This window comes from Marmota marmota, unplaced genomic scaffold (assembly GCF_001458135.2).
Source record: "Marmota marmota marmota unplaced genomic scaffold, marMar, whole genome shotgun sequence".
Lineage (NCBI taxonomy): Eukaryota > Metazoa > Chordata > Mammalia > Rodentia > Sciuridae > Marmota > Marmota marmota.
This window is the reverse complement of record NW_025999899.1, coordinates 2,780,510-2,802,644: the sequence shown is the minus strand read 5'-3', so window position 1 is coordinate 2,802,644 and position 22,135 is coordinate 2,780,510. Positions and strand designations below refer to the sequence as shown.

General features: G+C 50.7%; 1 protein-coding gene across 1 annotated transcript; it reads right to left on the bottom strand.

Moving 5' to 3' along the window:
* Positions 1-193: 193 nt before the first annotated feature.
* Positions 194-20,175, bottom strand: Camkk1 (calcium/calmodulin dependent protein kinase kinase 1). Its single transcript, XM_015505926.2, has 15 exons — positions 19,743-20,175; positions 18,766-18,813; positions 18,272-18,325; positions 17,818-17,869; positions 17,445-17,578; positions 16,937-16,973; positions 15,719-15,740; positions 14,471-14,559; positions 10,875-11,074; positions 8,465-8,518; positions 7,542-7,615; positions 5,655-5,742; positions 5,302-5,430; positions 4,826-4,929; positions 194-2,209 (listed from the first exon to the last, which is right to left on the bottom strand). The coding sequence occupies exons 1-15, from the start codon at positions 20,100-20,102 to the stop codon at positions 2,137-2,139; spliced, it is 1,518 nt and encodes a 505-aa protein (XP_015361412.1). The 5' UTR covers positions 20,103-20,175; the 3' UTR covers positions 194-2,136.
* Between the last annotated feature and the right edge of the window lie 1,960 nt (positions 20,176-22,135).

Genomic DNA, 22,135 nt, shown 5'->3' with positions numbered 1-22,135 from the left:
GGCCACAGCATCTACTTTGGAACCTGAATTGCATCTTGAATGGTCTCCCCTCAGCCTCCCTCACAGCTCTTGCTCCCTTTTACCTCCTGCAACTCTTCCGTTCAGGGATTTAGGATGCCTCAGAGCATTCTAGAAAAGCAAGCCAAGCCAGCTGGTCCAGGTGGTGAGAAAGAACACATCCAGATGCAGAAAATGCACAAACAAAGCCCTTTTTTTTTTTAACTCAAGAAAGGGCTTTTATTATTTTTAACTCACTTCCTGGGAAGTTAATTTTAAAACACTCTTACGGAGTCTGTTCATCATTTGTGCTACATTTGAAAACAATGATGTCAACCCAAACCCTCAGTAACAGGTGAGCACTCCCTCCACACTCTGCTGGGGCAATGAAGGGCCCCCTCTGAGCTTTTTCACAGGTGGGTCCAACCCATGAAGCTTCCTGAAGCCCTGGCCCTCCAGGTGCCAGCACAGACCCCCCCAATTTTTTTGAAAACCTGTTGATCAGTGATTGACTTTCAACTTGCCTCCATTAACTCTATAAAAGTGTTCTTAAAGATAGTACAGGATTATTTTTTTAAGCCCCAGGTCACACTGACTGCCTTAATGCAGAGGAGCTAGGGAGAAATGTGGGCCCATTGACAACGGGCTGCATTCAGCTCCTAGCCTTAAATAGACATAGAAACTATATTACAGATGCATGTATTGGTGCAAGACGTGTATGTGCTGTGTGCAGCAGATGGGCACGCACATGCATGTGCGTGGAGGCGCAACGTACACCACAGGCACAGAGATGCAGCAGGGTGCAGGCCCTCCTTCTGCCCAGCCTCCCTCTCCTTCTCCAAATGAGCCCTTTTGCAATAGGAAACCCATACAGGTGGCTGAAACTCCTTGCGTGGCCCACGTTTTCAGGGGCAGAATCTGAGTCCTGCATTATTTCCCTTCAGGAGCCTATCTCTCTGAGCATTTGGTCAGTAAACATCAAGCTGGCCAGCCAGTATCAGATCCCAGAGAGAAGATGAAGCCTACTCCAGCACAGCATGTCCACAGCACACCCCAGTGACTGTCCTGGGAGTGAGGCAGTTGGCACAGGGGCTGCCTGCCACGGTGCACACCCCTCTGGGGTCCCTCACCTAGCAAGGCCTCCAATTCAGGTGGTTTATCCTTCATGATAGGAATGTTCTGGATGAGCCAGTGTAGGATCAGATTGAATTCCAGTTATTTCTGCATGTGCTAGTCCACGGCCCTTGGCCAATGACATTCCTGTTGTCTCTTCTGCAGCCTTGGCTCTGGGGAATCATGGTGGGGGAGGGGATGAGGTGGGCAGACAAGCTGTGCTGCTCCTGGTTCAGGCCTTTGCTCTGAGCTTGACTCAATTCAGTCCATTTTCCAGATGTGCTGAGTACAAAACAATCCAGGAAGGTCAGTCCAGGCTGCTTGGCTGCCAAATAATGGTGGGTATGCTGGGACATACCCACAGATGTGGGAAAGCTCATTAGATGCTCCCCAGTAACTTCGCCACTCCCCTGGCCCCCAAGTTAAAATAAAAAATAAAAGGTAACAAAAAAAGAGAATCTTGAATTCTCCAATACCTGCCTCTCCCCAGTGGGGCCTGGGCATACATGAAGCGGTCAGAGCCTCCATACCTGCATTTGGAGTAGACAAAAGCTCTAGCACCCCCACCCAAGGTGGTGGGGGCGCATCCCTCCGTGTGATGTGACAGCTGAGACAGGCCTGCCCAGCCCCTAGTGGGAGGTCCCTGAGCTGCAGTAAGCCAGGCCTCCACCTGCCATCTTGGTCTTCTGCCCCGTGCCCTGGGCCTTGCCAACCAGCCAGGTAGGGTTTCTGAGGTTCCATGGACCCCTGGCTTCCTCACAGGATGGGTTAGGCCAGGAAGAGCCAGGGCGAGAAGGAAGGCACCATGGGACCCCTACTCCCCCAAATCCCAGATGATACACATTCCAATCCTGTCCCTGGACGTGCACGCGCGGAGGTCATGCAGCACGACAGGGGAGGGGGACCGGGAGAGGGGCCACGGTCCCCAGCCCCCTGCCCGCAGGGGCGGCTGTCGCATAAGGGCAGTGGGTCTCTGGAGGCGCGGGATGAGCGTGCTGCCTGGTGGCCCTGGGCACATGCAGGAACTCAGGATGCAGCCTCATCTTCTTGAACACCAGGGAGCTCCGGGCTTTTGCCCCCTTCACCACACCCTTCTTTCCTGTTTAGGGGACACCAGGGCCAGAGGGACCTCAGGAGTCATAACATGTACACAGGAACACTCTCACACACACACACGAGCATTTGTATCCCACAATCTCTCAATCCCCCTCACCCACTTCCCCAAACTCAAGCTCGGCTAGGACCTCCTTGTCCTGGCAGTCACTCTCCTGGTCTCCTTACCCTCAGCACACAACCCTCTGTGGCTCCCATTGTCTTAGATACAATCTAAACTTCTCAGTCTGGCCTCTGCAGTCTCTTATATCTGACTAGTTGATTTCCCTGCATCCTTGGAATATCACCCAGGTCAAGGGCCTTCCACATTGACCTTCATCAGCCCCCAGCAGACCTGGGTAGAAGGGCTTTCATTTGTGTATGTATGTATGTGTGTGTGTGTGTGTGTGTGTGTGTGTGTGTGTGTATATATATATATATATTTTTTTTTTTTTTTTGCCTTCTTCACAGGGCAGAGTACTTATCAGATCTTGGGATTCTGTTACATATTCAGTGAATTCCTATATCTGATTTCCCCCACTCCAGTACCTCTTCTTAAAAAATAACCAGTGAAAGGACCAATCTCATTTAACTCCACTCTAAAGTTTCAACAATTATCCCAAAGTGTAAAAACCATATACTATCAAGAACAAATGCTAGGACTTGATAACATGAAATCTGCTTTCAGAATTAAACTTGAGGGCTAGGGTTGTAACTCAGAAGTAGAGCACTTGCCTAGCATGTAAGAGGCCCTGGGTTTGATCCTTAGCACCACATAAAAATAAATAAAATAAAAGTATTGTGTCCAACTACAATTAAAAAATAAATATTAAAAAATAAATTAAACTTGAGCCAGCCAGGCACAATGATGCACGCCTGTAATCCCAGCAGCTCAGAAGGCTGAGGCAGGAGGATCACAAGTTCGAAGCCAGCCTCAGCAAAATCAAGGCACAAGCAACTCAGTGAGACCATGTCTCTAAATAAAACACAAAATAGGGCTGAGGATGTGGCTCAGTGGTCGAGTGCCCCTGAGTTCAATCCCAGGTACTAAAAAAAACTGAACTTGGGCCAGGCATGGTGGTACATGCCTGTAATCCCAGCAACTTGAGAGGCTGAAGCAGGAGAATCAAAAGTTCAAGGCTAGCCTCAGAACTCAGCAAGACCCTATCTCAAAAATAAAAGAGGGATGAGGATATAGTTCAGTGGTAGAACATCCTTGGGTTCTACAGAAAACATTAAACTGGGGTCACAGAATTGTAGAATTTTATGGTTGGAAAGTACTGAGCCCAGTCTTTGCAAATCAGTTTGCAGGGCACAAATGTGTCCTGGGTGCCAGGTGGGCTCTGAACCTGTGGTGGGCTTGTCCCACCACTAGGGGGCACTAGGCCACAAGCACTGAGCTGGAGTGACCAAATGTGTGCAGGTTGTAGTGCTGAGTCCGCCTGTTGTCCTGGCATAACTACGCCTCTTCTTCCACTCTCAGAAGTGGTTCTGTGTAGAATGTTAAGTTCCATACAATTCCGTCTACACTAAGCTCAGTGCCAGCATCTGGGCCCTGAGACCTAATGAGCAAGAAACCCCTCCCATAAACCAACAGCCTCATTGAAAAGATGAGAAAACCACAGCTTGGATTTCAGGCGTCTCTCAGACTCCACCCCTCATTTTGTGGGCACATCTTTGGAAGGACACAAGTCAAAGTGCTCCTTCTTGAAAGCCAGGGCACCTGGACAACACCCCACACTCACTCTCTGGAGAGCGCGCCTTCAGCCCAAAGCAGGTCAGAAGGCACCTGTCAGCCCTGCAGCCCCTATCACAGACCAGAGGAAGTAGCCAACACCCAGAACCGCATTCTAGCCCAGGATCCTTCCTGGTGTTCTCTGCAGATCTGGGCACAAACTCCAGCAGGCCCTAGTGGCATCCCAAGCTGACTTTGATTACAGTGGAAAAACTGAGGACAAAGTTACAGAGGTTTGGGAAACTTTTTCTGGCCTCTCCTAGGAGGTGGTGAACCCATAAATATAGTTCATACTAGGGAGCCCTCAGCAATGGTGGTTCCTCTCTCCTGGCCCTGTCAGCTGGCCTGCCCACAGTGATCAACTAGGTGAGCACTCACAAAGCTCCAGCTGCAGGTGGCACAGGCCACTAAGGAAAGCAGCTAACACCCACTCTGGGCCAGGGAAAGTGGGCAGAAGTGCCCGTCCCTCTATGGATAGCCCAGTCTCTACAAAGGGAAAATGGACAAAGGATTGTCTGCAAACCTCTAGAATGCCAAGGGCTGAGGGAGCTGCAGATTTGAAGCCAGAGGGCTGAGGTGCACCCAGTGGCAAAGCATGATAACATCAAGCTTCCATCACAGAGAAGGGTCTTCATGCCCCATGGAGGGATCAAGGGAGATATCATTCCTGGCAGTGTAAGCGAGGATACTGGGCCCAGACTGCAGTAAGACTGGCCCAATAGTTTGGAGAACTGAGGTGCATATGGGGGCCTATTCTGAAACCTGGCTGTCCCTAGGTTCTGTGACACCTGCGCAGTGCCACTACAGCGCAAGTGGGGAGATGTGCTTCATTCCCCCCCATGTCACCTCAAGGAGCACCCCCAAAGACCTCAGCCCACCAGTACTTACATCAGTAAGTTTCCCGGAGCAGACATGGAGCGCTCTTCTCTGCGTGCTTGGGGCTCAAAGGGGTTCCCAAAGGATCGTTTCCTCAGCATAGACTTAACCAGAATCTGGGGAGCACAGGTCAGTGTGAGGAACATAGCCCCCGGGTGCCCAGACATGCCGGGGCAACTTGAGGAACGTTTGGAACAAAGGAAAGGCCTCCTCCAGTCACAGTGAATGAATCTATCAGCAAGGCCTGCGTATTTCTTTGTCATTCACTCTCCTCACCAAGCCTCCTTATCTCCCTGCCTGAATAAAAGGACCTCTTTCTGCATGGGCCCCCAGCAGAAAAGTAACCTCTGTGGCTCCACATTGTTGCTGGCTGACCAGGCAGCCCTCTGTTCTCCCCGAAAAGCCAAGCACAGAATAAGTCTCAGGCAACAGACACGCCCTCTTCAGGCTCTAAGGGACAAGGGAGCCTTCACCCCTCACCCTCTTACCACTGTGGTCCAGCTAGGGATGAGCTTCACTGAGTTTTTCACCTCCTCCTCAGTCACCTCCACCATACTGCAGTGCTCCTCCTCTGAGGGAAGGGGTTCCTTCCCATTCTTGGTCACCCAGGGGTGCAACTGGGGAGGCCAGAAGGGAGGGAAAGGTTAGGACCACAGGCAGACACCGGACCAGCAAATGATTCTAGGCATCCCATAGCAATGTCCTACAAGGGGTCCAAAGCCCACAAATCCTGAAACTCAAACCCAATATACCTATATTCTGGCATGGGTCTCTCCAGAAGGGAAAATCGAGGCCTGTTTTCTATAACCCAGCCCAGCCCAAAGACCTCTTGTTCCCCCACCTTGATGTCTGGAACCCCAATTCTTGTTTCGGGATTCTTATCTAGCATCTTCAGAATTAGGTCCTTGAGCTCCTCGCTGACCTCTGGCCTAAAGCAGTGGAAGGAAGGAGATGAGGGTGAGAGACTGTTGATGAAGACCACTTCCTGCTCTCCTCTGCCTCCCTGCCCTGGGATCAAAAACACACCTAACCCACAGATGGGAAGAGCAGGAGGGCCCCCCAAGGCCAGAAGGGAGAGTTTCAGAACAAGTATGTGGATCTCCTTTCCTGAACTGAAAGTGAAGCCGTCTTCCTCTGGAGCAGAGACCACAAACAGAGCTCCCGGGGGACTACATACACCCTCTGGCTGGCAAAGACAATGAGGATAGTCCGAAAAGAGCTACTTTAGGGACACCAGGGTCTTCACTCCTACTCGCCATCTTATCCTTCCTCTACCTGCTGGGTGGCCAGGGAAGATCCTCTCTCATTTGACAGAGGGGGGGAAACTGAGGCCCAGGGAGGTCAGGAGGTGGGTATGTCACCACTGAGAAGTGAGGACATGGATGGGAGACTGGGGGAGAGGCATGGCATTCTCAGCCTCAAGACAGCCTGAACCGTCTCGGCCTGAATTCCAGGCTTCTTTGCTAGTGATGTTCTTGGTGCGCCCATCCTTCCAATACTGGGGAGGAAGAACCCACTCTTGGGATTAGGATGGGTTCCTTCTGCTGTCTTAGATGCTTAATCTCTTTAAAAATTCCTAGACTACAGAATATTCCTGGTAGGGGATATAGCAGGGAGAGGTGAAGAGCCAAGAAATTAAAAGAATAAAGAGGGAATACTGAATCCAGTTGGCTAGTGCTCAGAGGGAAAGAGTGATATGGCAGCCAATGAGCACCTAGAAACTAGAGGCCCTTGAACGCCATGGCCAGGTCATGGCCTCTGTCCTGTAGGCTTTGGGAAGACTTGGGCAAACTTTAAGCAGGAGATATGGTCAGATCTGTTGTGTTTTTATCAGAGTAGATCTGGCCTGATCATATAGGCTGGACTGGGGAGAGTACAGAGAGCAGAGAGCTGGACAAGTCTAGGGAAAGGGGCAGAGGCCTGAACTAAGCAGGGGGTGCAGGTGCAATGGGGACCCAAAGATAGGTAAGAGGTGGACACAACAGAGGTTGGGGACCATACAGGAAATGGGTGCCAGAGAGTTGGAAGTTATGGGTATTTCCTATTTCAGTTTCTGTCCCACGCCAGTCAATTGAGCAGATGATAGAAGGACCCTGAAAATTGAGGCACCAAGAACTCAGGCCACTGCCACAGCAGATAAGCCTTAACTAGAAGCCCCAGGGATGAGCAGGGAGGCCTCTCAGACAGTTCTCCTGGGATCAAGGACCTCCTGTGGCTCAGTGGTTGAGTGCCCCTGGGGTCTTTGATCCCAGGAGAACTGTCTGAGAGGAGTAGAGAGGAAAGAATAGCTTCAAGCCCCACCCCTACTAGTAACTCTCCTCAGGTGCCTCCACTTTTCCATCTGGGAACTGGGAAGCATCTTGAACACCACCACTGCCCATCCCATGTGGGATTTCCCCATGGGTCCAGGGACCCATGTGTGGGGTTGGTACCGCTGATCTACAGTGAAGGAGTGGTGTGAATGTATGACTGGGGGTCATCCATGCCCAACTCTGGGCCTGGGTGGTCCCTCTACACAATGCCATCTGACCCTGATGTCTCAGACACTGTCAGTTCCATGGTCCCACCCCTCCATCTGCTCAGGGCCCCTCCCAGGGAATAGCACCCCCCACCTCCAGATCTACAGGCTGGGTTGGGGCCCTCAAACGGCAAAAAGCTCTGCTAAAGTTCAGACACCCCTTCTCAGGAGTGAGTGGGACCCCCATGGTCCCCTGGGTAGACAACTCACTCCTCGGGAAACACCACGGCCTCATTCTTGATCTTCCTGTGCAGGGCCAGGATGTAATCGTCGATGAACGGGCACTGTGTGGGGGAGAGGCAGACACAGGATGCAGGCACAGGGCCTTGAGCCATGCCAAGGATCAGCCCCTAGCATGGGAAGGATGCCATCTAACTTGCTTAGGGCCTGGCACACAGCAAAGGCTCAACAAATGAGACTGAACAACCAAGTCACTGAGGGAGCTATAAGGCTGGGTATACCTGCTGGGTCACCACCACCTGCAGCAATGTCTCCACTCCCAGGGCCTGGCGTTTGGAAACGTGTTCACTGAGATTCCCTTCTGCCCCTCAGTGCTCCCCTGAGTAGAAGCACTTGTGGGCAGAGATCTAAGTCATGTGAGTGGTGGGTGTCCTCAAGGCCCAGTATGATCCAGAACAGAAGTGAAGGGCAATTTACTGAATGAATAAACGATTGAGTGAATGCATGGATGAATAATGATTGGCGTCAAGGGACAGAGGGACAGGGAGCACTCTGGCTAGAAAGGAGGAAACAGCACCACTGACATCTCCCTCAGACATCTGCTGTCCAGGGTCCTTCACGTTGATCCCTCCCAAGGGGAAGAGAGGAAAACAGAAAAAAATCTCTTCTCCTTCAGCCTTCTCTGAGCCAGGTGGGCTCTTTCAAAATCAAAACTTAAGGGGCTGGGGTGGTGGCTCAGGGGTAGACTGCTCGCCTAGCATGCATGAGGCACTGGGTTTGATCCTCAGCACCACATAAAAACAAACTAATGTATCCACCTAAAACTAAAAGATACATAAATAAATAAATATTTTTAAAAAATCAAAACTTAAGGACACAAAAGAAGGACAGTATCTGTTCCTAAGTTTGGCTCCCTAGACCCAGCCCACAGTGCCAACCTCCCCAGCACTCACCTTCCCATACACAAAGCAGTACAGTGTGACCCCAGTGGCCCACACGTCCAAGGCCTAGAAAGAAACATGCTCACATCAGCACCCCAATAGGTACCACTGCCCACCGCACACCCAACTCCACTGGGCTATAGAAAGGGCCTGTGGGGACTCTCCTCCCGCCACCATGTAATCACTGAACAGACACTGCAAATGCTTATTCCATGCTGGGCCCTGTACTGAGCACAGGGGACCCAGGGGAGACCAGAACAGAGCTGCTGCCACTCAGATGTTCCAAGTTTCCTTGGGACAGGCCCAAACCAGATGTATTTCTAATTCAGCAGGTGCACAGCTTCTTTCATCCATAGGATCAGATCACATTTGCAGCCCCTATGACATAGATGCATCCAGAAATAACAGTCTGTGTTAATTTATACTCATTAAACCAGCTCTGGTGCCAGGCACAGTGGCGCACGCCTGTAATCCCAGTGGCTCAGGAGGGTCACAAGTTCAAACTCAGCCTCAGCAATGGTGAAGCACTAAGCAACTCAGTGAGACGCTGTCTCTAAGTAAAATACCAGAAAGGGCTGCAGATGTGGCTCAGTGGTTGAGTGCCCCCGGGTTCAATCTCTAGTACCAAAAAAAAAAAAAAAAAAAACCCTACCTTTGGCTTCAAGGGGTCATTCTATATCCTGCTAATCCAGTGGAAAAGCCATCATCCACCTCCCTTCCTGACACCAGATGCACCCCCTGCCACAGCAAAGCCCTGTCCACCCTGTGCACTGCTACCACTCCTCCCAAGCACTCACTGGGCTTCCCCTGCCCTGGATCCTCTTGTGTGCTCTCTCTTCATTTCCCTCTTCAGACTCCACCTTCCCTCTTATAGGAGTGGCTCTCAAATCTCTACCTCCATATCCCTGCCACAGATGACTCACTGGAATCCATTCAGGGAACATGAGACAAATGCAAACCAAAACATTTTACAATTTTACAAAACAACAGATTTGTTCTCTTCAAAAATGCCAAGGTCAGAAAGCTGGGGATGTAGCTCAGTGACAGAGCAGTTGCCTAGCATGTGCAAAGCCCTGGGTTCAATCCCCAGCCTCATATACACACATACAAAAGTCAAGGTCAGGAATGACAAGGAAAAGCCAGGGAGCCAGCAAAGACTTCCAGACCAGAGGATGTGAAACAGACAAGACAAGTGAGTGAGGCAAATGACCCTGGATTGTATCTGGAACCAGAAAGAGTTCCAAAGGTCAACATGGAGAAAACTGACAAAACATAAACTATAATAATTGAAATTTATATTACAAATTATGTAAGTCTTATCAGTGGTAAATTTCCTGATTTTGATAATTGCATTAAGGATCTATAAGAAAATATTCTTGCTCTTAGGAAATATCCTCTAAAAATATCCCCCACCAGTGTCCAAATTTTCTATAAATTTAAAATTATATCAGAATAAAAGGCTTTGGCTCGGTTGTTTTTCTTTTCTTTTTTTGGTTTGGTTTTTTGTTTTGTTTGATTTTGTACTGGTGCTCAACCACTGAGCCACATCCCCAGCCCTTTTTTATTTTGAGACAGGGTCTCACTAAGTTGCTCAGGGCCTCACTAAATTGCTGAGGCTAGCTCTGAACTCAAGATCCTTCTGCCTCAGCCTTCCAAGCTGCTGGGGATTACAGGCATGCACTACCATGCCCAGCTGTTTTGGGTTCTTTTGATCAGACTTAGGATATCACACATGCTACCACTGAGCTATATCTTGTTCCTCCCCAAGTAAAAAGAAAAAAAAAAAAAAAAAAGGAATGCTACATTCCTGACCTCTGAGGCCCAGGAGGCCTCCACCCATGTCCAAACTTTCTCAGCCCTCTCCTCTTTGGCAGCTGCAGTATGGCAGTGCCCAGGGGGACACAATGGCTGCAGCAACCCCTCAAAAAGCTTTCTTACCACCTCTCTCAGATGGCCCAAATGACAAGGTACTCTAAAACCTGCCCCTACCCCTATGCCTCTCAGACCTCTGGAACATTCTCTGGGCTCCACCTCTTGCTCAAATCCCCCTGTTCTTTGAGGGCCAGTTCAGTCCCTGCAATGCCAAGATTTGGACATGGCCTCCACCTTCCCCCCATTTTTGAGTTCTTCTGACCTTTTCAACATGCAGAAGTTGGGAAGCAGGGCTATTTTGACTCTGCCTGTTCCACAGCCCATCCCAGAACCCAGCACAGAGCAAGTGGCAGTAAATATCTGCAAGGGAGGTATGGAACCATTCTACTGGAAAATGAGAGGAAGTCAAGGTTGGGGGACATGTCAGGATCTAAGGAAGAGACAAGGATGTCACTCTATAGATGCAAGAACCCTGGCACCCTCAAGCTCTGCTGCAAGCTGTTCTGCTCCTCTACCTGAATCGCCACCTGGCCCAGACCCTGGGAATCACCTTCCCACTGAAACTCTGGCCAGAATCAGAAATGGCTTCAGGGGCCATGAATGCTGGGGTCCCCGCCGTGCTGGACAGTTGAGCGTCATTCCCCTCAAACTGGTTGCTGACACCAAAGTCGGCAATCTTCACATGCCCGTCATCTCCCAGGAGCAGGTTGGATGGCTTGATATCCCTGTGGACGATCTTCTGGTAGTGCACTGCAAAGAGAAGCAGCTGGAGTGCTGGTCTGGGAGGCCCCTGCCCAGGAAGCCTCACTGGCCCTGCCCAGCCAGGGAGGCCAACTGGCATATCCCAGTGTGGAACCCCACACTCTTATCATGTGAGGACCATCTACTTTACTATGCAGGTGAAGATGCTCAGGCTCAGCCCAGGATATTAGCAGCAGAGCCAGGACAGGATCCCTAGGAATCTTTGGACTCCAAGTCCAGTGCTCTTTCCATGACCAATAAGGAATCTATTGCTGAGGAGAGGAGGTCAGAGGAAACTGGGTAAGGGAACTTCTCCATAGGCTGTCTGTACCCCTCCCACTGAGTACTGTCTACAAACCCAAAGCCCATGCAAACCCTTCCCCAGTTCCATCACCAACCCAGCCCTGTCAAAGATGTCCCTACTCCTAGGATTAAGGGTTGGATTTGGGGGACTGTAATGTCCTATAGATACACAGTTTCAGCTCATGGGATCTGGAATGATGAAGTTTCACAGAGGAAAGGCACCTCAGGCCTTGGGATTATCAGGATGAATATGGCTCAGATGAGGGTGAAGCCAGAATGAAGCCAGATGAAGGATGAAGTCAGAATCAGAAATGGCCTAGAAGATGGGCAGCCTGCCCTGCCTCCTGTCCATCCCTGCTAGGAAAGGATGGGTGGCTCAATTTGAGATGACCAGAGGGAAAGAAGAGGTTCTGACCCCATCCCACCACATCAACTTGTGGCCTCCCTCCTCAGTAAGACCTTCAATTGGACCAAGAGTGCCTGGGATGTTGGAGAAGGGAGAAGATAAGGAGGGAAGAAAGAGGAAGGGACAGGAAGAGGAGAAGGTTGGGGGCAGAAGGAGGGAGTGCCGTACTCCAATAACCACCAAATCAATAACCTACTGTGTGCTGGCACCAAATCAATAACCTACTGTGTGCTGGCACACAAAAATCCGGCCCACATCCATGAGAGCACAGAAGCTCAGGGATCTGGATATTTGACCATGGAAAGTGGTCTCAAAGTCTTATCTCAAACACTAGCCTTGCCTTCAACTCCAAGCTCTTTATCCAACAGACATGACAGCTCATTATGTATGTCAACATATTGCACTAATTCAGAACTTGATTTCTCACTGCAAACCACACTACCACCAACACCAAACAAAACATAAAACCTCAATCCCTTTCCTGTGTTTCCCATTCCATTAAAGCCATATTACTGTTGCCAAAAATCTTGGGACGGGCTGGGGATGTGGCTCGAGCGGTAGCGCGCTCGCCCGGCATGCGTGCGGCCCGGGTTCGATCCTCAGCACCACATACCAACAAAGATGTTGTGTCCGCCGAGAATTGAAAAATAAATATTAAAAAAATTCTTTCAAAAATCTTGGGACCATCTTTAACTCCCTTCTCTCAGACCTCACATCAGCTATCCCTGTGAGCTCAAGTTCAAAATGTATTCCCCATGTGACAGCATCTCATTACCTATATTGCTATACTTGCCCCATTTACTGAGGATCAAGCCTAAGCCTCTCTGACCCCAGAGTGCTCTCAGGGCAGCCTCGACTCTCTTTTCTTTTCTTTCTTTCTTTCTTTTTTTTTTTTTTTTTTTTTTTGGTTTTTTGGTTTAGGGATTTAACCATTGAGCCAGATACCCAATCCTTTTTTTGTATTTTATTTAGACACAGGGTCTCACTGAGTTGCTTAGTGCCTCACTAAATTGCTGAGGCTGACTTTGAACTCTCAATACTTCTGCCTCAGCCTCCTAAACTGCTGGGATTACAGGCATGCACCACTGTGCCTGGCTGGACTCTCTTTTCTTGAGGCCAGAATCACATGGCAGGTCTTCAGCCCTCCCAGTGCCTCTGTTCATCTACCTGCCAGCCCTAGCACTAACCACCCTACTCCACTCCAATCAGAGGGTCCTGACCAGGCTTTCACCAAGAAATAGATGAGATCAGTTTGCTTTTAGGAGAAAAGGGATGGCAGACAACAGCCCCTCAGTTGGTGAGAAAGGCTGAAAACTGGAAAGGGGGCAGAGCCAAGGCCAGGCAGAGTTGTGTCCTCCACTGACCATACTAGCTGTAAAATGTCCCCTTCCTGTCTTATGCCTGTAGGTCCTTGCTAGGACTATGTGCAAAGACTGCCCCTCTGTGTGCCTCAGTTTTCCCACAAGTACACAGACTGAGGGCAGTGGGGGTTCAAGCAGGGTAAAGGCAGTCCTGTTCCTGTTACTGCAAGTCACACCTCAGCTACGTTCACACCCTGTTCCCCCAGGGAGAATATGCTCCAAACAAACCAAGCCAAGATTTTAAGAGATAGGCAGCACCCTTGGCCCCCAACTCGGGCAAGAACCCTAGGTCTGGGGGCCCTCCCCTCATTAGACCAGTCAGCCACCCCTTACCAGCCATACCCTACCCCCTTCACATCCCTCCCCACTGCTACTGACCTAATCTAAGTCTCACCATCTGTCACTTGAGCTGTAGAAACAGCCTCCTCCCTGCCCAGCTGGCCGTGTCTCACCCTCAAATCCAGCCACCACACAGCTGCCAGACAGAGCTTTCACAAATCTCATCACACCCCTCCCCTGCTAAGAGCCCTGGGGGCCTCAGCATGCTGTCTGAATGAAGTCAGGAAAGTCCTCCTGGAGGCACTCCCAGCCCTCTTGGTGTGGCCTGGACATTGCTTCCAGAATTACTGTTCACTAACCAACCTCCTCTGTCCACTGGATGTTTCAACCAGATTGAACTTGCCCCATCCTTCAATAGCACAGACCCACTCCCTCCTGCCTCTGCCTGGCGTTGCCAGGCATCACCTATATTGTCTGCCTGCTTAGGTCCCTGCCCTTCCGGGGTTGTGAGGCCCTTGGAGTCAGATCTGGGTCTTTGTCCTCTCTGTGCCCTCAGCTGGCACTTAATAGGTAGTCATAAATGAAAGAAGTGAGTGAAATGTATGAGCAAATGAGTAAATGAATCCCAGGCAAACAGCCTAAATTAACATCTTCCCTCCTGAGTTCTCACCACCTCAGGGCCCCTCACAAGTTGAATCTACCCTGCCACCACCCACCAGCCCCATACTAGGACACACTCTTCCCCAAGCTGCTAGACATGGATCCCTTCCACCTTGTATCTATTGAGGCCCCCGTGGAGAGGCTAAGCAGAGGAAAGATAGAGACAGAACACCCCACAGCGCATACATAAGGGGTGAAGACCAGCCGCTAAAGACCTGCACATGCTCAGTGAAAAAGGCCTCGGCCCCGCCCATACAGCGATGCCCCGCCTCCACTAAAGCTGATTGGCAGATCAGTGCTGATGGACAGGAATGGCTCAGGTCCCGCTTAGCCTACCCTCTGTACCCTTCTGCATCCCCTAGCCCCAGTTTCAGCGACAGGCAGCCCCTCGCTCACAGTACTCGAGGCCCAGGATGATGTCCCGCAGATAGAGGCGAGCTTGCTCCTCCGGAAAGGGTTTGTCGCAGGGCACTTCCATGACTGGCCTGTGGGGAAGGAGAAGGGAGGGGTGTTCAGCCGGTATCAGGGTGAGTAAAAACTGCGGCAGGGGAAGGGAAACATAGGTTGGCCATTCAGGCCCCTAACGACCTCCAGGGGGCCCTCTGGGAGCACAGTCCCTAGGAACCAAGCTATGACCTTCTCCTCCCGTATAATGAAAATTTAAAAACACACAGACACAAATATCCCTTTTCAATTGCAATTCAAATCAGTTTTATCTTAATTTCCATTGGCTGTATTTCTTCTTAGAAGCCCTTATCTACAATCAAAGAACTATAAAGATGCCATTTAAAGCAGTGTCTTTCTGGATCCAGATCCAATAAAGGGTGATGAAATCACTTTAGCAGTGACAGTTTTTTTTCCCCCCTAACAAAGTAGAATGTACCCCATGTAATGAAGATATTTACTGTTCTGTAAAACTTTGGTTTCAGTTACAGATATGGATAACAATATAAACATATATTTTTTGTTTGAATCGATGTACAAATGTTTGAAAGCCCCTGAATCTTAAAGGAACACCACTCCATGACCCCCTCCCCAAATTGGACCCCAGACAGAGTCACAAGCCACAGCTTGGCAGTGAAGGGTCCCTGTACACTCAGCCTCATGCCCACCACTCCATGTCAGCTATTCTACAAATACCCCAGAAGTCAAACAGGGCAGACATGTGTTAGAACCCTATGCTCCACCAGTGACTTGCTGTGTGACCCTAGGCAAGCCATTTACCCTCTGACCCTCAGCTTTCCCTCTCATCAATGGAAGGGAATAGAGTCCCACCGGCTCAGTTCCCAAGCTTGTCATACAGCTAAAAGAACCCTTTGTGATCTGAATGCAGGTTGCAGTGAGTCCTAACAGTAAGCTTTTGCCTGAAAATCACTCCTTTCTTCTCCCTCTCTTCCATCCAAATCTTTTTTCAGTTTTTTGAGGCCTGATTCAAAACCCAGTTACTATTCCAGCCTCAGTGACCCCCACCAGCCTTCTGAGAATGGTCCTCCTGATCTCTTATTTACTTCTGAACAGAGCTCCTGAAGACAGGGCCTAGGTCTCTGATTTCTCCTCTAGTGGCTAACCCTTGGTCTGAGGGATGCAAGGAGGGAAAGGGAAAGGGATTAGAATTGACCTGCCTGCTCAGGATGGGGAACTCACCCCTTTCTCAGGAGGTCAAACACTGAAAGAAAAGAAAAGAAGGTGAGATGTACCGTGCTGGCAAAGCAGGCAATGCCAAAGTCCCTCCCTGTTCAGAGGGTAGGAGGTGGGGCAGGCATGCAGGTGTACTCAAGGGACATGGTCTCAGGATGTCAGAGGAAGTAAATGGATGAGAGTAGAGTCTGCTGTGGAACTGCCTTATCTGATCCTTAATGCCAGGTGAGGACCACAGAATGAAGCCTTTTATGTATTTATTTATTTTTATGTGGTGCTGAGGATCGAACCCAGTGCCTTGCACGTGCTAGGCGAGTGCTCTACCCCTGAGCCACAACCCCAGCCCCAAATGAACCCCTTTTAGAAGGAGAAACTGAGGCTCAGAGATGTGGCAGAAATATTCCTAATGGTCCGAGCAGACAGGCAGGATGTAGACGGCAGACTCAAGCCTTGACCTCTAATTCCTGAACTGGTCCTCTGCCTCATTTTTTTTTTAATATTTTTTTTTGTTGTAGATGGACAAAATATCTTTATTTTTATTTATTTATTTTTATGTGAGGCTGAGGATCGAACCCAGGGCCTCATGTGCAAGGCACAACCACTCTACCACTGAGCCACAACCCCAGCCCATGCCCCATTTTTTGAGAACTCCTCTAAGACCAGTCCTAAAGCAGGCATGAGGAACTTAAATAATAACATTGGTATTAATACATTAACATTAATAATAATAATATTAAGGATATTAGTATGTTCTGCATATAGTAGCTCATTGCCTTTTGACCTCAACTCTATGAAGTAAACGCCACCATTATCTCATCTTTGAAAAATTATTATTATTTTTTTGTGGGTGTGGTGCTGGGGACTGAACACAAGTCTCACACATGCTAGGCAAGTGGTCTACCACTAAGCTAAACACCTGCCCCTATTATCCCATTTTATAGGTGAGAAAACTAAGGCAGAGCTACTAGACAGGGCCTGGGAACCCACATAACTAGTTCCTGCCTTAACCTGAGTACAGAACCCAAATCTGATCCACTGTCTTGCCCATCAGTGGGGAGCAGGGAGTGGGGGCTTAGAGATATTTTTGGGGAACCCAGGGCTTACAAATGTGTGTTTTCCTTCTACCTTCAAGAGGTCAGTATATTCACATGGGTCATGTGCATCCCCAGGGGCCTTAGGACTAGCCCAAGGTGAACTGTTTTGGTAGTGAGCTGGGTCACTCACCCAAGTAGAGATTGTCCTCAGCTGGGTCATCCAGGACCTGGTTAGAGGGAACAGACATGGGGATAGGGCTTGAGGAGGCATGGGGTGGAAAGCTCAGGCCTCTTTGACCTTGCCAGCCCCAGGACCCCTAGTATGCTCTGAAGTCACTTCAGACATACAGCAGGAACTATACAGGTGCCAGATAAGAGGGGTCTCACCCATCACTGACCATCCACCATCCTGGCCCACCACATGGCAACCAGCCCTTCTTCCTTGAGATGATGAGGGGCTCACTTTTTGCCTCTGGGGCAATCCCTCACCCTCAATGAGAACATCCCTGACTAGCCAGAGCTGGGCCCTGATGCCTCCCTGGAGTCCCCACCCCAAGTCTGGCCTGCCCTCGGAGACTTCAGTCATACCTGTTCCCTTAGTGGGACCTGGGTCTGTGCCAAGCACCTCCCCCCACCCACCAGAAGCTACTCACAGGAGATAGAGCATGCTGGTCTCCCCATTGGCTACCACCTCCTACCTCGATCAGCTTGACCACATTCACATGGTCCAGCTTTTTCAGGATAGCAATCTCCTGGTACACCCGCTCCAGGGGCAGAAGCTGCTTAGCTGGCCCTCCCTGGGCAGCCTGGGACCCTCGTGGGGGAGGGCGACCTATGACCAGAAAAAGGAATCAAATCCTACTTCTAGGAGCTGGGCCTCTCCCTGGCCCTGTAACCAGCCTCAAGCAAGACTTTCACAAGACCATGATCTTGTCCCAACCCACCAAGCATATTCCATCCCCAGGCCTTCAACCACACTGTCCCCACTCCTAACTGAAACTAGCTGGGGACCATGGTCTCCTCTGCCCCCAGGCTAGCAGCTCCCAAGGACCAGACCAGATAGATACATACGTGGAAAGCCATATTGTTTCAGTAACTTCTTTTTAGAAAGAACTTTCATTGCCTGAGGAGAGAGGGACAGAAATGTGTCACTCAGCAATTAGGAGCTAGAAGAGGCTGGTTACATGTGGACTGAGGAGGAGAAGGGCACACTGGGCACCTGCCACTGGCACTGAGCATGTGGCTCAGGTATGTGTCAGACTGGGTAAAAAGGGTGGCTATATCTGATTCTAGGCCTTCCCCCCTGCTCCCTCAACAAGTCTTTCTGGAAGTCTCCCCTCAGAGGAAACCAGCCTCTGTTTGCACAGCCCCGAGGGTCAGGGAGTTAATTCCAATTGCACACCCCTAGGGATAAGGAGCTCACTCCCTTACCAGGCAGCCTGATCCTCTATCTCCCCAGCTTCTGCCCTACCCTCCAGGCTTTTAGGCCAACTTGCCAACACCTCCCTCCTATCCCCAGACTCACATAGTGTCTGTCTTCACTTTCATTGTAGGCCAGCCTCACCACGCCATAGGCACCCTGCAGACAGGAACAAGTCAGCTCCACTTGGACAGGGCAACCTCCCCCAGGACCAGCACAGGAAATGGCCAGCCTGATAGCTCTGGTCCCCTCCCCTGTATCCCAGCTCCATCCCCAGCACCAGCTGGCTCTTGAGCACACATTTCTGAAAGACAGGGAAGGTACTTCTGTGCCATGGGAGCTGCTCCTCCGGGCCCAGCACAGTTCCATGCCTCCCTCAATCTCTCTTAGTCATCCATGATGCACCCTGGGGGAGCCAGGAATCAGAAGTCATCTCCCACCTCCCCTTGGGAATTTCCCACAGATGATAAAAAACTTTCTTCACATTCAAGCTAGAGCATTCAGGCTCTGTTTCCCATTCTCACCCACAGAGGAAAAAGAAGAGTGACAAGATGAGGACCCTGAAGTATCTGCTGCTCTTCTCCTACCCTCAGACCTACCTTGCCAATCTCACTCTGTAGCTTGTACTGGTTCAGTTGCACACAGTCCTGGGGGAAAAGATGCAAGCATCAGATACAGCTTGATCCAGACCCAAGACCACTCCTACTTCAGGAGTCTGTTCAGGACCAGCCCTGCCTCAAGGTCCTAATTCCCAAATGCCCAGGTCTCACCAACATTTCAAGTTCCAACAGGGGAAGCTTGGTGGTTTCATAGCCACCCTAAGGGAGAAGCCTCAGATAACGTTTAAAAACATGGATGTGAAGCCCTGGCTATGCTCTGCTTCCTACGGAGTGAGGGGATAATGCATCAATTCCTGCTCGACTCTGGGTCTGGGAGATTCCAAACTGTGAAAACAAAAAAAACAAAAACAAAACAAAAAAAAAAAACCCAGGAGCAACTACTTCCAGAAGCAGCTAAATGAAAAGGTCTAAATTGCAGAGGCAAGAAATATGGGAGAAGCGCTTGGGGACAGAAGACAGCCTTGGTTCAGGCACAAAAAGCTCAGCCTCTGCTATCTGCAGTCAGCTCAGTACCCAAGTTCACTTTCAGATAAAAGTGGCAAGGACAGGGCCAGCAGGAGCCCAGAGGCTGGGAGCATGCTGGCAGCTTCTGAGTCAGAGCAGACTCTAAGAGGCAGGATTAGGGACAGAGGGAGGCAGTGAGCTGGAGAAGACTTAGGGGGTGGAGGTACACATCATCTATTTTTAAATCTCTAAGAGGACTTCTTAGGGGACAAGGGAGGGACCTATTTCCTAGGGGTGGGATGGTAAGATTCATAGGAGGCCTTTAGCTCAGATGGAGATTCCCTGGGTAAGAAGAGGCCATACTGTTAGGAAATGAGCTCTCCGACTCTAAGGGTATGCCAACTAAGACCATTTAACTATGCGGTACAAGATGGGGCAGAAAGGGGCCTTCACGGAGGCCTACGGGGTGGGGGTAGGGGCTCATGAACAGTCCCTAGCTCTGCCCCACCAACCTCTGTGTCTGAGATGGCCACATGGTGGGACTCGATGGTGGGCCTCCGCCAGGCTCGAGGGGAGATGTGGCTGGCAGGCCCTGTGGCATAAGGCCCAGGATGGGCCTCCAGGCTGCTTCCTGCTGGCCGCTCCTGGAGGGAGAACTTCCTAGCTGAGAGGCTGGGTCGCACTTGAGGGGGTCTAGAAGCACTGCCAGGGATCACAGAGGCAGCTCTGGCCCGAAGCGGAGGGTCCACACCATTCCTGGCAGGCTCTGGGCCTCCATCTGTCTCTTCCAAGTGGGTCATGTCGATGGCTGCTACTCGTTCCACCAGCTCTGCTCGTGGGTCCTGGCAACACACGGCTGGGCCGCCCTCCATTGCCTCAGTCCAGGGGATCCTCTGTGTCACCTTGTTGGGAACCTGAGAGAGAGGGTAGAGAAGGCTTCACTTCTGGATATCAAGCCAGCCATGGACAAGGAGGCCAGACCGAGACTCTCTCCCACTGCAGCCACAGCCCTGCAAGGTCCCACCTCTATTCCTTTGCCCTGGCTGCTCTCTTTGCCTGGGTTGTTAGTGCCCACTCTCAGGTCTGTTCCTACTAGCTGAATCCCAGGACCTCATCTGGCTGTGCTGCATGCCAGCCCCCTAGACCTCAGTGTCCCCACCTGCAAATAGACAGTTATTTCTGCCACGATTCACAGGGAAGCACAGTGAACCTGGTATTCTGGAGTCAGAATAGACAGACACGGGTAGAACAGTGGCCCAGCAGCACTGAGAAAGAGTCCAAAGCAGCTGGGCCCCACCCAGCATGCAGTCCAGTGACTCATCAGTCCCACCCCTTGATGGCAGAGCATTCCTGCCCCTGGAAGCTGGGCTGGGCTCTAGTGATGCAGAGGCTTCCCTGGTGCTGCAGGCCCAGCTACCTCCTCCAAGAGGCCCCCTTGATGTTCCAGCCTCCATTAGTCCCTCTCCCTGCTTCCTGGAAAACTTCCCTAGAACTCCTGCCTCTCACTTCCGCTCCCATCTCTAGGACCATACAGTGAGACTGGTTATTCCCTTCCCTGCCCCAGCAGAGCCTCCAGTCCAGGACAAGGTCTGTCAGGGGAGGAGGCTGCCACTTGGGTAACTGTCAAGTGAGACTTTATTGCACTAAAAGGTCATTCCATATTTCTTCTGATTTTTCCTTCCAGCTGGTTCATGTGGCAAAAATGTGTGCCACATCCGCTCAAGCCAAGATGTTCCCTGGGCCCAGTCTCATACCCACCCTGGACCTACTGCAGAATCCCTGGATCCTCAAGCTAGGTGAAACAGAAGCCCCAGCTCAAGCCCCAGTCAACCTCCAGCCTCAGCCCTATCCCTTACTTCCTGCCATGATCTAAGCTACATACCCTACCCCCAGGTTGAACCCCGACTCTCACACTCAGACTTCATCTTTGCCCCAAGATGCATACGGACCCCACCCCAGCCCAATGCCCCTCTCCTTCCTGTGCTGGACTCAATATCTTCTCAGGAAAAGGAAGTGAGCAGAATCCTGACCCTCTGTATTTCCTGTTTGTTGGTAACTTCCTCTGTCCCCCACACTGACTTTGAGAACTTAAGTCTTTGGGTCTTATGAGTGTCATGCTTCTCTTTCACTCTTCACGTTCCCATCTCCTTGCTTTGATAAGGGTGTCAAGGAGGTGGGGCTGACCGGGTGTACTGGACATGGAGGAGCCTGGACTGGGTTCCAGTTCTGCCTGTCACCCTATTACAGGGCCATAGATACAAGTTCTTTGCAAATTTTAAGCCTCGGTCTCCCCGTCTGTACTGATACCACACCTTCCTCAGCAAGGCTTGGAGGGAGACTGTGGGTAAGGACACAGTCCAGCTCTTCTGCCTGACATTAGTGTGTTGAATGAGTAGAAGCCTGGAGGTGGTAGAGCCGATGTCGGCATGCAGAAGGGAAGAGGGAAGGAGATCCTGACTGACAATAGGAAAAGATGTGGAGGCTGGACCTCGAGAAATGATGGAGGGTGTGAGGCCTCCCTGGAGGAGGTAAGAGAGGCAGGAGTGATGGGACTGGAGCTCCAGAGGCTTTGGAAACCAGATCGCTTGCAGGAAGGAGGAGACCAAGGATGAGAGGAGATTCCATCCTGGCCAGGTGACCCCTACCCATCCCCCAGCCTCTCCCACCAAAATGCAGGCTCTACAAGATAAAGGCTTTGTTGAATGGATGGTTGCCATAGTGATCATTACAGCCCAGGCCCCATTACACAGAGGGGAAAGCCTCAGCAAGGGAACTCCAGCAGGCCCCAGGCCACACAAGGTGGATGGACTGTGGCTAGGAGCTCTGCTTCCCTGCCCCAGAGATGAGACAGGCTGCTCTGGTCCACAAAATTTGCATATGATTTCCCTAAGGTTGCTATCCTGCC